Below are 15,114 nucleotides of genomic sequence, written 5' to 3'. Positions count from 1 at the left end.
CATATCCGTTTGCGGTGGCGCGTGTGCTGACGCGGTTGCCATGGCAACGGTCGGGAAGGGTTCGGCAGGTTCCCCCACACGCTGACCACTGAACATTACAACACGACTGTCCGGCTCTACTTTCACCCGTTCTCCATAGTCTGCAGCCCTGGGCAACATCACCCGCGCATCGTGCTGGCGACCAAGAAACGGTGCATCTTGGAGCGCCGCACGCAGATCTAGAATTTCTCTGCTTTCCTCTCGTACTGACGCTAGTAACGGCGTTGCCCCTCTCAGTGGCGATTGCTTGGGACTGGGAGTCTGCCTGGTCGACGCTGCCAGGCTCGCTCTGCTGCTCCTGATGAGCACACTCCTGGCCAATTCCATGGCATCGGAATACTGGCCTTCCAGCTGCTTGTACTGCTTCTGGAGACCAGCATGTCTCCTAGAGTCAGTATCCACCACCGCTTCCATGTATTCCATGATGACCTTCTTGGTCTCGTCATACACTGTCGTCAAGTGGCTTCTCCATGTCTTTACGTCATCTTGGTTCGGCACCTCATTCGTTGACTCCACTGTTAAATTTCTCCTCGTATTTGTGAAATCCGTTTTCAGCTCTCGCTTTTTCCGTGCGAGGTCTTCTAGTTTTACCTCCATGATGGCTCCGTGAAAACCATCCTCTGCTACCAATAGTTTGGAGTTGACAGGAGGGCATGCACATAGAAACCACGCCTTGTCAACGACCCGTTCTTGCTCAGTTTTAACGACCACACTCAGCAAAAGAACAAAACAACAACGAAACACAACGACACACCAACGCTGATGTGGCATCGCAAATCCCGTACCGTGCACGCAGGCACTGGGTTGCAACAGAAAAAAGACGCGCTGCAAGCGTGCCAAGCAGCGAGTGAGTACAGAACGCGTACTAATGCCAGTCATGGCAACGGAAGATAAAATTATGGAGATCGACCCGCGCATGGTTCGATCGAGAGCAGAGTACGAAAAAAGCACACATTCAAAGTTCAAACTGTGCAACAGAAGCAGAAGAGGAAAACGAAAATGAACACTTGTCGTGAAGTGAAGTGCTTCTGTCCAAGGGTGCTTGCACCTGACGGGGTGACAGCGCCCCTAGTCAGACAATACAAGGCAAACGAAATAGAAATTAGCTGAGTCACAGCGCGGGACTCCGAAACGAAAACCGGTGAGTATGTAAATATTAATTGTTTCGTACCTGCTGTACAACGTAACAATTCGTAACGTAATTTCAAACTAGCACTCGTAGAATTGTAGTGCGAATGTGCCACTCGATTATAGTAACAACAACAAAGAGATACTCTTCTAAACACAGGGCCTAGGGGTTAATGACTACTTAAGTGTACGGGCAGGGGTGGTCGCCACACGAGCATACAGAGTTGCGTACTTAAGTGTACGGGCAGGGGTGGTCGCTACACGAGCATACAGAGTTGTGCAACAGCAGGGATATCTCGGATTTGAAGGGAGTACGAGAAGGGATTTCGCGAAGCTGGGTGGGCAGGCAATTAAAGTAATGAAGGGCCTTGTACAGGGGAGAATGGAGACAGCGGTCAGTCCGCGGAGTTGGCAAGTGCCAAGTACGAGAGCGACGTAAATTATACGAAGGTTGCACGTTGCTAGCAGTATGCAGCGAGAGTATATGTGGTGGGGCATAATTGTGGCGCAGAGAATGCGCGAAGAGTATATGTTTAACTTTAAAACGTGAAAATAATGTTGGCCATTTGATGCGATGCAAAAGGTGGGAGTGTTCTAAGTGTGTGTAAAGGGGAAGGTGGAGACATATTCTGGCGGCTTTCCGCTGGAGTCGTTCTAACCTGTCAAGGGAAGTGTGGGACAACGGTGTGAGAGCAGTGCTCGCATATGAGAATATAGGTAGTATGTATGTCTGATAGATGTGAGATAAAGAATCACTGGTGAGTGTAGACCTTAGTCTAAAAAGAATATTGAAAGACTTGAGTGATTTTTTGACTATGTATTCAACATGCTCCGTCCAACGGAGGTCATGCTGAAAGATTATTCCGAGGTGTTTGTGTTTTTGTGCTACGGTAAGCGGACTATTCCTGAGGGTGATCTGGGGTAGCTGTTCAGGGGGGCGGTTATTGTGGTAGAACGGGAGGATGACTGTTTTCTTTGTGTTAACCAGCAGGTGCCATCTTTGAAGCCAGTCTCCAGCTGCTGTGACACTCTGTTGTAGGTTTCGGGTGCAGTCTTGAAGAGTTCTCGCTATGGAAATCAGAGCGGTGTCATCTGCAAACTGGCTACAGGTGGTGCCGGGATTCTCACATGCATGTGGAAGGTCTATGGTGTAGACGAGGAATAGAAGCGGCCCAAGAACAGATCCCTGAGGGACGCCGGCAGGGATCTCGAGGAAAGGCGATAGGTCGCCATCCACCTGGACCCTTTGCCGACGCCCCAACAGGTACCGTCGGAACCACTCCAGGGCGTTGCCCTGGACACCATAGTGGGAGAGTTTTGCTAGAAGGCCTGCATGCCACACACGATCGAAGGCCTTGCTTAGATCGAAAAAGCAGGCATTGACGTGTTTCCCGTCGTCTCTCGCAGTGGAGAGGGTATGGACGAGACGGGCGAGCTGCTGCTCAGTGCCGTCTTTCTCGCGGAATCCGGACTGCTGGTTGGGCAGGTGGGGTGTGATGTGCTTGTAGAGGAGTTGATGTGCAATTTTTTCTTGGATTTTTGATGTAGTGCTCAAGAGAGAGATGGGTCTATAATTTGTTGGTTGGGTTGGGTCACCCGGCTTGGGTACTGGAGTAATGGTGGCATCTTTCCACTCCTGTGGGATTTCTCCGGTTTGGAACGATAGGTTAAAGAGGGACGATAACGACGGTGCAAGTTCCTTAGCCGCTTCTTTGAGGAGGCGGTTTGGAATAGAGTCAAACCCGGGGCTTTTGTTGGTATCAACTCCTCGGAGGAGTTTTTCGACCTCAGCTTGGGAAGTCGAGATTTCTTGAAGGGGACTGAGGATGTCAGGGGTGGTGTTGATGGCTGGAGTTTGCTCATCCGCATTGGCCACGGACAGCTTGCTCTGTGAAATGAAGAATTCGTTGAGGGCAGCGGCTTTTTGTGCTGGTGTCGTTGCAGGAGTTGCTTGGCTGACGAGTTCGGGTATGCGTTGTTTTGTAGCTGTAGTTAGGTGCTTCATGAGGCGGTGTAGGGAAGTAGAGGAGGCTGTTGAGTTGTTTACGAAATCCGATTTAGCACGACGCAGGAGGGTGGTGACACGGTTTCTTTGGGCAGTGAACGTGTTCCAGTCGTCAGGCGAGCGTGAGTGAAGGTATATTCTGTGTTTTCTGTGCTTATCCTTGATCTCTTTCAAGAGGCCCTTTGATATCCATGGTCGTGCTGGCACATCCTTCCTGTCCCAAGGGGGGTGAGTGCGAGTAACTTGGCAGTGTTCTTGGGCGATGCTCATGACATTGTCACGCCAGGATCGCCAGAAGGTGTCAACTGGGCATGGGTCGTGTTGGTTTGGATGGTGGTTGAGATTTGTGCGTGAAAGGGCTTCTCGAAGAAGGTGGATAGTGCTGTCTGTCCATGACCAGAATGTGGTGCTTCTGGATCGTGGAGGGGAGTTGTTAATTATGGGGGGCAGTTGATTATTGATGTGGCCACTGATAGTAGTGTGATCGGATGCGCCAAACGGTGGAAGTTGTTTCAAATCTTTATTCTCACGTTGTTGTTGTTGTTGTTGTTGTTGTTGTTGTTGTTGTTGTTGTTGTTGTTGTTGTTGTTGTTGTTGTTGTTGTTGTTGTTGTTGTTGTTGTTGTTGTTGTTGTTGTTGTTGTTGTTGTTGTTGTTGTTGTTGTTGTTGTTGTTGTATACTTTATTTATAGTGGAAATCAAAACAGGCAAAATGCCTAATAACATTGGACCCACTGTGAATAACATGTTAAAGGATATTGTGGAAAAGTAGATATAAGAGAAAAAGAGAAAGGAAAGAAAAAAACGGAAGGTTGGTCGCAACGAACAGATATCAATCCAGTGAGCATTGGAAAACCTATGTCGCTGATAATATATACTGCAAGGCTTGAGATTTAAAATCCAAATACCTATTTGAACATTTTGTTGCTGGTGGCAATCTATTCCACATAATGGCTCCAGCGTGCGTTAGGCGCTTAGCAGAATGAGCAGTGCTAGCAGGTGGTACCACAAGCAAGTTGCTAGCAGGTGGTACCACAAGCAAGTTGCTTTGGTGTGGGATGGAGAATTTTATAGATACAGATAGCCCTGTAACTGCTCAGCACCCTGGCCCCCGTGCTTTCACAAGCAACACCAAAGCTGCTTTGGCCTTGGGTAAGTGTGTGTTTTCAATCTCATAAGATTCAATCATGATATTTGCGAGTCATTGCCTGCCTATGGCTATGGAAATGTATGAGCACACTGTATGCGGGGCGCGCGCGCAAGTGTGTGTTTGCATAGACCTGCATGTTTGTGCATGTGTGCACCATACGCATGTATGAGCATGCACATGCATATTCACTCATGTGGACGTGCCCTCGCACACATACTATACACACGTGCATGACCGCTCCAGGGGCATGTTGGTGTGACATGTGTATGCGGGCATCTCCACTCATGCACATGAGTTTGCACATGCATGTGGGTGGGTACGTACATGCGTGAATGTATGTGTGTACGCACGCGTGTGTGCTATTGCGTGTGAGAGCATGTGTGTGTGTGTGTGTGTGTGCGGTGTGTGTGCGTGTGTGTGTGCGTGTGTGTGTGCGTGTGTGTGTGTGTATGTGTGTGTGTGTGTGTGTAGCAAGTATTACCTTCTCTGGGGGGGGGGGGGGCAGGGGTAACTGCAGTTGGATCCCAGGACGGATACCCTGATGCCATCAATCCTTTTTCTGCGCCTTGTCCTCACCCACTTACTGAGGTGTGGTGAGCCTATAAGTGGGATCATTTTCAAGTCCACCCAGAGTTTTTGGGATTTCAGGGGTGTCGGCCGTTGGGCGATTCAATAGCCAGTTGAGTCATCTTTGCAAGATTCCTTTTGAGTCCCTCTCCCCTCTCCCGGGGAGACCCACGTGACCAGTTTTGGCAGTGAGCAACAAGTCTGTGTGTGTGTGTGTGTGTGTGTTCTCTGCTCTGGTGGAGGACGATTGTACTTTTTCGGGCTCTTGTTTCAGGCATCCGTCCGTGCTTGTTCTCGCTGTTGTGGACGGCCTGGGGTGTCCCCAGCCCTCCAGGCCAACAGTGCCTGAGGTGGGGATTCATCGACAGGAGACTTGGTCGGATAGTTACGATGCCGACACTCTCCTCGTCGCCCCCACCTCGGAGTCCTTCGCAAGGCCTTGCAAGCCCGCGAATGGAGAAAACTACCGCATGAAGACGAGGACTTGAAACGACTCTGAGCATTGGCTCATGGAATGTTCGCTCTGTTGACTGTTGTGGAGAGCGATGGACCAGTTCAAGTGGCAGCCGTGAGAGGAATCGTTTCCCATGATAAGCCAGATTGCTGCCAGAGATGGCTCTCTCGAACATGATCCATGAGTCCCTGACCTAGTACCTCTCTCTCAGCGGACTGCCGTCGCTCGTCGTTCCATATTGTCGGCCTCGTAAGGGGACACGTGACCGTAATGGCAGTGTTTAGCAGGACCAGGACGAGATGTGTGTGTGTGTGTATATGTGTGCACGCATGTGTGTGTCAATGGTGTGCATTTTTGTGCTGGGTGAACACTCTGATCCCTAAACCCCTTTTAAATAATTATTGTTAATTTCTCTGCCTTTTAAATATTCTATTTCATCACCTGGTGTTTCTGGTTTCTGCTATTTTACAACCTGCAGATACTTGGACAATAATAAAATCAGAGAGTTACACAAAGACGTGTTTCACAATGTCGAAGGTTTGAAGACTCTGTAAGTAACTGCCACCTTGTGCATTCACATTGTGCGAAACCCGGCAGTTTCCCCGGCTGGCAACTGAACGAACTATTCAGCGAGAAGTAGATCTACGTATGAGTAATGTGCCTTTAATACTGCTACCGTACAATAATAGCTTTGATGTTTTGTTAAAAGTCAGCCAATTTCAAAACAGCAAGAAAATAATGTGCAATAGACCCTTTGCACAATGAGTGAGAGGGGTCGAGACGGGGCATGCTGTGCACGCGCTGTAACAGTATAGACTTGATTGATTGGAGAATTCGTCGAATGATGTTCAAACCAGAGGTTATAAAGCAAAAGAAAGGTGAGAACCGCAGGAGTGAGAATAGTAGGAACACAAGGTGTTACCATAAGACAAGCAAGAAGTGTCAAGGTAAAACTATTACACTCTCCCGGCCCCATAGGAAGCCCAAGGTTCTATTAGATAACACAATCCAGTTAGGAGATGCAATTGTGGAAAGGGGAATATTAAATAATCACTCATGCACATGCATAACCACATTGAAGTGTAATCCAACTCAACTTCATCACTCTCACAAGGAGATGACGCAAAACTATATCAGTCTATAACATAATTATTAACTATCTCAGTAAGAGATGCATATGGCTCAGCCCAGTTAGATCAAGGCTGCTGTCGTTGTGAGGCTAGATAGTTCTGCAGCGGTTTAATATTCCGACCAGACTCATCACATAGGTTGCCAGCGGGCTCCCACGTAGCTTCGCTGCTGGGGTAACCCTTCCAATGCACCAGGAAGTGTTGCTCACCACTGCGGTGTCGGTGATTCAAAACGGCTTCGACAACATAGCGTGTGTGTCCATCTAGATCTGTGAAGGGCGGAGGCGGGGGTTGGTGTCTTCCAGGAATCGTGTTCTCTTCGTAGCGTTTAAGAGCAGTGACATTAAACACGGGATGGCAGCGAAGTTCACGGGGTAGTTCCAAGCGAAAAGCATTCGCTCCAATCTTAGCCTGGATACGATACGGACCAAACCACTTGGGTTGCAACTTCCGAGAGGGCTGGCCACGAGCTTCCGGGGTCAGTAGAAAGTCTCTGTAGACAAGAACGCTATCACCAACCTTCAAATCACTGGGCGTTCTCGTCTGGTCTGCGTATAGAGCTTGCCTTGCCTGGGCGTCGAGCATAGCATCTCGAGCTATCCTTAGTGCGGCTTCCTGCTCATGAAGCCAATCGACCGAATCACTCCTTTCCCCTCCCGTAAGAATGAATTCGGGCGGGGACTTAGGGTCAAACCCATAGTTCAGATAGAACGGTGTATTAGCTACAGATGACTGTTGTGAACTATTTATTGCAAACTCGCAGAGTGGTAGAAGCGAATCCCAATTGTCCTGTCTCAAGTTCACAAATGCTCTTAGAACATCTCCCACTTGCCGGTTAACTCTCTCTGTCAAACCATCCGTTTGAGGGTGGTTAGCAGTGCTGAATGCCAATTTAGTTCCTAGCTGAGAGAATACTTCTTTGAAAAAAGCTGCAGTGAATCGTGGATCGCGATCGGAAACAATGGTTGAGCTCAGCCCGTGCAGACGAAACACGTTTTGAATGTACAGTTGAGCGCTGCCCTTAGCATCAATCTTCGAGTTTGTTGGAACAAGATGTACGCATTTCGTAAGTCGGTCCACAAAGGTGTAAATTGCGTCGAAGCCACGAGAAGTAAGGGGCAATCCAACAATAAAATCCATTGAGATATCCTGCCAAGGACTATTAGGTATTGGAAGTGACTGGAGAAGCCCTGTTCGTGGCTGACCTCCCTTCGTTCGCTGGCAGAGATCACAGGTTTTGACAAATCTCTTGATATCGAGACCCATTCGGGGCCAGTAGAAAAAACGTGCTAGGCGGAAGTATGTTCGATCACGACCCGGGTGGCCAGCCGTTGCACACTCATGGTGTTCTTGAATGAGCTTTAACCGGACACCGCACTGTGGTATGCACAACCGGTTATTGGGGGATGCCTTGAGGTACAAGCGATCAGTGGATTCGTCCCAATAATAGCGATCATGCAAATTATCTCGGAGAGAATGCTTCAATCTTTCTATGATGGGAGTTAGCTCTTTGTCTCTCTGGTAGGCATCTGATATTGTATTGGACACGTCATCATTCATTGCTAAAGCATACTCAATAGCATTCAAACGTGGTACTGCATTCTCCACGAGGTTACTCTCATGGAGATCTGGGCGACGCGAAAGGGGATCTGCAGGGTTCTCTCTGCCGGGTCTGTGACGGACTGTGTAGTTATAGTCAGCTAGGAATTCAACCCATCGCGCCTCTCTCTTTGTAATGCTTGGTTTTGTTTTCAGATAAACTACCGCCATGTTGTCTGTAATGACCTCAAAGTGTTGAAAGAGGTAGATGCGCCAGGTCTTTAGCGCAAACACTACGGCCAATGTTTCTCTTTCTGTAGCTGTATAATTCTGTTCCGCAGCAGACAATTTTCGGCTAGCATAAGCCACTGGATGCCAGGCATCTTCCTCTAGTTCTTGGAGAAGAACACATCCCAAGGCGAAATCGCTTGCATCTGTTACCACTCTGAATGGTCGGTTCACATCAGCCAGCCGCAATAGGGGCGCATTCAACAAGGCATGCTTTAGCGATTCAAAGGCATGTTGCCGAGAGCTGTTCCACTCGAATCGTGCATGTTTTCCCGTTATCTCCTCTAAGTTCTTAGAGAGCGATGAGTATTGATCTATGAATCGCCTAAAATAATTCGTAAATCCAAGAAATTGCCTCACCTCTGTGACGGAAGTCGGAGCGGGCCAGACCTTTACTGCGGCAATCTTGTCTGGGTCAGGGGCGATGTGCAGTCCATCGATGCAATGTCCCAGGAACCGCACACTCTCCACGCCAAATTCACATTTTGACCGTTTGCAAAATAACTGGTTGTCCCGGAGCACGCTCAATACCGACCGGACATGCTGCATATGCTCCGACCACGTTTTGCTGAAGATGAGTATGTCATCTAGGAACACGACTACGAACTCCCTCAGATATGGTTGAAGAATCGTATTCATCATGGATTGAAATGTTGCCGGTGCATTGGTGAGACCAAATCCCATGACCCTAAATTGGTAATGCCCAAAGGGAGTGTTAATCGCGGTTTTGGGCACGTCCTCAGCTTGAATGCGAATCTGATTATACCCTGATCGGAGGTCTAGTTTCGTGAAGTACCTAGCGCCCTGTACGGTATCGAATAAATCATCCACATTGGGCAAGCACGCCTTGTTCTTAACAGTTATCTTGTTTAGCTCCCTCCAATCGCAGACCATGCGTAACGAACCATCAGCTTTCTTGACAAAAAACACCGGTGCACCAAAGGGGGACTTACTTGGTTCTACGAAACCCTTTTTCAAGAGTTCTGTGAGCTGTTTCTTCAATTCCTCCATTTCTGGCCTGGGCAGGCGATAGGCAGGTCGCGATGGGGGTGATGAGCCTTCCTCCAGGCGGATTTTGTGGTCTACAGACCTCTCTGGTGGGAGTCTAGCTGGCAGATCATCCGGGAAAAGATCGTCATAGTCACGGAACATGGCCTTGAGATCTGGGTGCTCGTTCTGAGTGGATTTGTCGGGAGGTTCCTTGCCAATGCCGTCTTCTACGCTGACCCACGCCAGAACACCTTCGTCTCCACTCCTAAGGGCATGCCTAGCCTGACGACCAGATATGAACATCGCCTCCACAGGAGCGGTCGGTTCGCTTTGACTGGGCGACGCACAAGGCAAACCATTCGAGTTCAACCTGACTTCATTCGTCCGGAAGTTTATGTCTGGATTGTTACGCGTTAACCAAGGTTTCCCCAATATAGCGTCATAGCGATGAAGGGGGAACACCGTGAAGGTTTGGTTATCGCTGAAGTCGCCTACGATAACCTTCAATTCATGGGTCGTCTCCATGGGAAACGAGCTTGATGCTCCATCAGCCAGCGTGACATTCAGGTTTTCCGAGCCAATTTCGGTTGGCAGGTTAACTCTCCTGGCAAACTGTTCGGCAATGAAATCATGGGTCGAGCCCGAATCTATTAACATAAGCGCGCGACGACCGTTGATTTTGCCTTCTACACGCAGGAGCTCATGTTCCGTTTCCACATTGACGCTGGTAACCTGGGCCTCAATAGTTGGTGTAACATCTCGCTTGAAATTGGCTTCGGAGCATTCAGCATCATCGTCAACATCCTCCACAGCGAGGCTACTGAATCGGTTACGGGTAGAGACGGAGCACACACTACACGCAGGTGATGCCTTTTCTTGCTGCGTCAGTAATCGCATCGGCCTTACTGACGTCCACCGTTTGGGTGATCTCGATGCTGCGGGCAATTCTGGGCCATATGGCCTGGTCGACGACATGCGAAGCAGCCCCCCTGGGCTCGTAATGTCTCACGTTCCTCGGGGCTTAGTTTTGTTAGCTTTTTGCTACCTGATGGTGGTGCGAATCCCGGCGCGGTCGCCAGTGGTGGTCTGCGCTGAAATCGGCTGTCTGAGGCGACTGCTAGCGCTGACTGAACGGCGGCTGACAGTGTAGTGGGGTGTTCCTTCACTACCAAGGTCCGCATGTTACCGTGCAGGCCGTTGACAAATAGCAAGGCTCTGGAGAGTTCGTCAAGTTCCGGCACCTGTAAACTTAGCCGAGAAAACTCCGTTACGTACGATTCAATTGACCCACGCTGTTGGATAGAGAACATATCCAACCGCACTCTTTCCCCATCATAGTGCGGGCCATACACTCGCGCTAGGGCGCTTTTCAAAGAATGCCAATCCGAAAATTGCTCACCTGCTTCCAGGGAAGAAATTAGCCAAAGACGCGCATTCCCAGCGAGGTAGCTAGCCGCAAAGTTAACTTGGCTCTCCGGGTCACCTTGAGGTGAGCACTTCAAGGCTAACTCGACCGTAAATACCCATTCTTTGAACTCGGAAGGGTTGCCATGGAAAACATTCGGTTCTCTGGTAACGCGTTTGACGCTCGGGCTTGTCTGGGAGAGAGAACGCGATCGACACGGGGCTAGATCCGGAGGACTTGAGCTTGATGTAGCAGGTAATTGATGTCGTCCAACTGTAGCAGCCACGTTGTCCCGAGCGCGGCGGATCTCACGGAAAGCGGCGTATAGCAGAGCAGTAGCGGCCAGGAGCACAAGGCACGTCAAAGGGCAAACGATGATCTCAACCATCCTCAAGCTACCAGTGTAACAGTATAGACTTGATTGATTGGAGAATTCGTCGAATGATGTTCAAACCAGAGGTTATAAAGCAAAAGAAAGGTGAGAACCGCAGGAGTGAGAATAGTAGGAACACAAGGTGTTACCATAAGACAAGCAAGAAGTGTCAAGGTAAAACTATTACACGCGCTGCACACTTAGCATGCAACCAGCGTGCATGATTTGCTGCAGAACGTGAGCAAGTTTCCTGTGTAATCACAGTCCCGATGCGATGTTCATGTATGTACTTCCCAGCCTTTTTCATTTGAAGTTTTTTTTATTTCTGAAAGAAAAGGTTCCGAAATGCTTTCCAAGGACCACTGTTGGGTTCTTGTTTGCAGCAACCGTCATCCGTAGTCTAAGAAACCCACTTGTCTTTCCATGCATTCTCTGGTGATGCTGGCATTCCACGCTCTTAAATCCTGGCTATCTGGCGAGAAGAGGGCCACAGTTTGCTGCGACATCGTTCACAGTGTTGTGCTCGGAACACTTTGTCGATGACGACATTCATCCTTGCTTTTGCGAAGACGCGGATTGCCCTGCCAAGAGACTTTGGAGCTTGAGAAAAGGCATGACCCATCCCTGTCTTTGCCACACTGCTTGTTTTCCTTGTCCAAGTCTATGTGTGCTGCTCTCCTATCGGCATCACCATCCTTTACATCGTGAGTGAGATTGCTCTGGTAGACCACTGCCCCATGTGCTGAACAGTTGCTTTGTGAGTGAAAAGTTTTGTTTTTTCACGGCTGAGCAACATATTTTTCACTCACAAAATATTTTCGTGCGTTTTCTCTTGTTCTGTGCAACTGCGTTGAATCTGCCATCGTGGTCTTTGTTTTTCCTCGTGGTAGTTGAAGTTGCCCGCCCACCCACCCTGGTTTCATGGGGGTCTTCTGCTGTTCTTCTTGATATTCTATGCCAATGTGTGTGGCTTATGATTATGACATACTGTAGCGTTGGCACGCTGGTGACTTCACAGAGTATAGCGTATAGTGTTTAGCGTATAGCATATCCCGTACGTTACTGTATCCCCGTATCTAAGCATATTCCCGTACGTTACTATATCCCTGTACGTTAGCGTATCCCCGTACATTAGTGTACAGAGTTTGCCTGTGCATAAACGCTGCTGCTCACGATTCTTTTGTTGCCAGTCAGTTAATTTAGTTGCCAGTTAGCATTCCGCGCACGCAGACGGCATGCAGGCAGGCATACATCATTAGCATTCCGCGCACACAGACGGCATGCAGACAGGCATACACCACACGAATAAGGCTAGGTTGTGTTGGGTAAGTACTGGTGATGAGGAACTGGTTGGTCTTTGCCGCAAGGTAGGCACGAGCACGTGAGGCTGCGAGTGCCGCAGAAAGGCAGAAGCCCGGAGGCTGTGATTGCCGCAGGAAGGCAGAAGCCCGGAGGCTGTGATTGCCGCAATGGAAAGGCAGGACCATAAGGCCATAATGCCGCAATAGAAAGGCAGACCAGTTATGAGTGACTCGCCACCAGGTTTATTGTACTTGAAGTAGGAATGATGCAATGTAGTATTGATGGTTAGTGGTGGGATGGTGGGTCAGCAAAAGACAAAGGCAGCAGGATGCAAGTCGGGCATGAGCCAAAGCAGAGAAGACTCAAAACTGAGAATGGCAAGGAGCTGTGCCACGTTGCGTACTCGGACCCGATCAAAACTGAATTAATTATTGTGATGGCGTACGCATAAATTAATGTGATGCACAGCAGGCGGTCTTGCCGGTCGCGGCAAGGCGCGCTAAACAAGTGCCGCGGCCAGAACCGTAGAGGGCGCTGTTGCGCAGCAGATACGTAGTTGCGAGATGTGCGCCTACGCTAAACTGAATTCATTACATGAATACATCATTAGCATTCCGCGCACGCAGACGGCATGCAGGCAGGCATACATCATTAGCATTCTGCGCACACAGACGGCATGCAGACAGGCATACACCACACGAATAAGGCTAGGTTGTGTTGGGTAAGTACTGGTGATGAGGAACTGGTTGGTCTTTGCCGCAAGGTAGGCACGAGCACGTGAGGCTGCGAGTGCCGCAGAAAGGCAGAAGCCCGGAGGCTGTGATTGCCGCAGGAAGGCAGAAGCCCGGAGGCTGTGATTGCCGCAATGGAAAGGCAGGACCATAAGGCCATAATGCCGCAATAGAAAGGCAGACCAGTTATGAGTGACTCGCCATACCGCCAGTACATACCCATACACAACAGTATTGCAGTGCAGCATAGCATAGTTCATTATGAGGGAATTGTGTGGATCGAGAAACATCGGTGTCAGGGAGATGATCTTACTGAGGATAGTTTGCTGGCCAGCGTTCGGGCCGATGACGGTGGTGTCCGGATGTAGTGTAGGCATGCATCACTGCGCCACCGCCCCGCGGAGCGGATCTGGTGGTCGGGGACGCCAGCAAGGGCAGCAGTGGTAGCGGCCCCGATACGGAAGCTGTGGCCTGCATAGTCCTGCCAGTTTGCCACGCCGCTGGTGCTAAGCAGCGTGCGTACGTGGGCTGTAAAAGTGCTGCGGTTGAGGCGTTGCCCGTTGGCCAGGATGAACACAGCACTGCCTGGACGAGCAGAGGCAGTTGCAGTGAGGTAGGTGAGCATGGCTCTCACAGCGCAGTATGGCGGCACCACTGGCCCGATCAGCACCGTCGTACCTTCCCCGGACGGGTCTGTCTTCGAGCGTGGTAGGTGCACATGGAGCATCCCTGACTCTGTCAAACAGCCGCGCGTGGTAGGTGCTTCTAGCAGTTCACCACATCTGAAGAATCAAAGAAGATCGGAAAGCATAGCGGCATGCAGGCAGCGCTTGTCGTGAGGGCACATGGTTGGAGCAGCTAGGCAGGTGTCAACCAGACTGCAGAGAATAGGAAACGTGATTGGCAGCCTGGGGCGGACAGCGGCTACTCCATGGCAACGGCAAATACCGCGTACCACTCGCTTGAGGAAGTTCGCGCCCTCGGTCGGGTCGACATAACCGAGCTCCAGGTGCAGGTTCTTGATAGCACTGAGGTAAACCTTAATAGTCACTGGTCTGACCGACTGGGTTAGGGAGGCAGGAAAACTACTCAGCATTAGGTCTGAAGCGAGAAACGGGGACCATCTTTGAAGTTGGCAGAACTTGAGATACTTAGATTCGCCGGCGGAATACGTTCGTCTGGTGTTGTCGGATAGAGCGTGAGCAGCATATCGTGCTGCTAATTCGTCCGCGGCAGTTAGAATGACTGGAACAGGTCGGCTGTCGCCCGAGCTCCCGGAACCGCTTCGCGAAACTCCTGCATGTTAAAATGAGACAGAGCATCAGCGGCTTTGTTAGTGCATCCTGGAATATGCTTTGCTGACAGAATGAAGCCAAAGTTAGCGCACATGAAGAACAGCCGTCGTATCAGATCCATGACTGGGGGGGGGGGGGGGGGGGAAGCGGCTACAACCATTGGACAGGCATGCCACTACGGCTTCGTTATCGCAGTACACGAGTATGCGGAGCTTGCGCCATTCAAGGCCCCAGGAGGAGCAAGCTGCGGCAATGGCGAACATCTCCTTCCACTCGATGGAGTAGTCGGCTTGTTCCGGCAACCACTGTCCCTGGATCCAGCGATGGCCATAACATGCGCCCCAGCCAATCGAACCGCTGGCATCAGTAAACAATTGGATGTCGGGAGACGGGGTCCAATTTGGCATATGAAAGAAGGGCTTTTCCGTTACATTGCGAGAGGAGGCGTTGCCACCACGTCAGGTCTTCCAGGGCCTCGACTGAGAGTTTGATCTTATAGTGTGGCTGACTGTAGCGGTGACAAATATCCCAGAGTCGGCGCATGAATGTCCGACCAGGTATAATTACCCGAGCTGCGAAGGAGATTCCCAATAGTGAGTCGAGTTCGCGTTGGGTCATGTCGCCACGGTTGACATACTGGTCGAGCAAGGTGCGGAGATCTTGCAACTTGGTGTCTGGTAGCCGGGCCTCCAGTCTGCCACAGTCCAGCTCGATGCCCA

General features: G+C 50.2%; 1 protein-coding gene across 2 annotated transcripts in view; it reads left to right on the top strand.

Annotated features, from left to right (window-relative positions):
* LOC135809906 (uncharacterized) overlaps window positions 1-15,114 on the top strand; it is a 205,808-nt gene that overhangs the window by 69,741 nt on the left and 120,953 nt on the right. For both annotated transcript variants that reach the window (XM_065323364.1, XM_065323355.1), the window contains exon 12: window positions 5,821-5,892. In XM_065323364.1, the coding sequence (XP_065179436.1) occupies window positions 5,821-5,892 (72 nt within the window). The remainder of the gene's footprint in view (window positions 1-5,820; window positions 5,893-15,114) is intronic.

Source organism: Sycon ciliatum, chromosome 1 (genome assembly GCF_964019385.1).
Source record: "Sycon ciliatum chromosome 1, ocSycCili1.1, whole genome shotgun sequence".
NCBI lineage: Eukaryota > Metazoa > Porifera > Calcarea > Leucosolenida > Sycettidae > Sycon > Sycon ciliatum.
The sequence above is the reverse complement of the archived record's forward strand: the minus strand, read 5'-3'. Positions and strand labels throughout refer to the sequence as shown.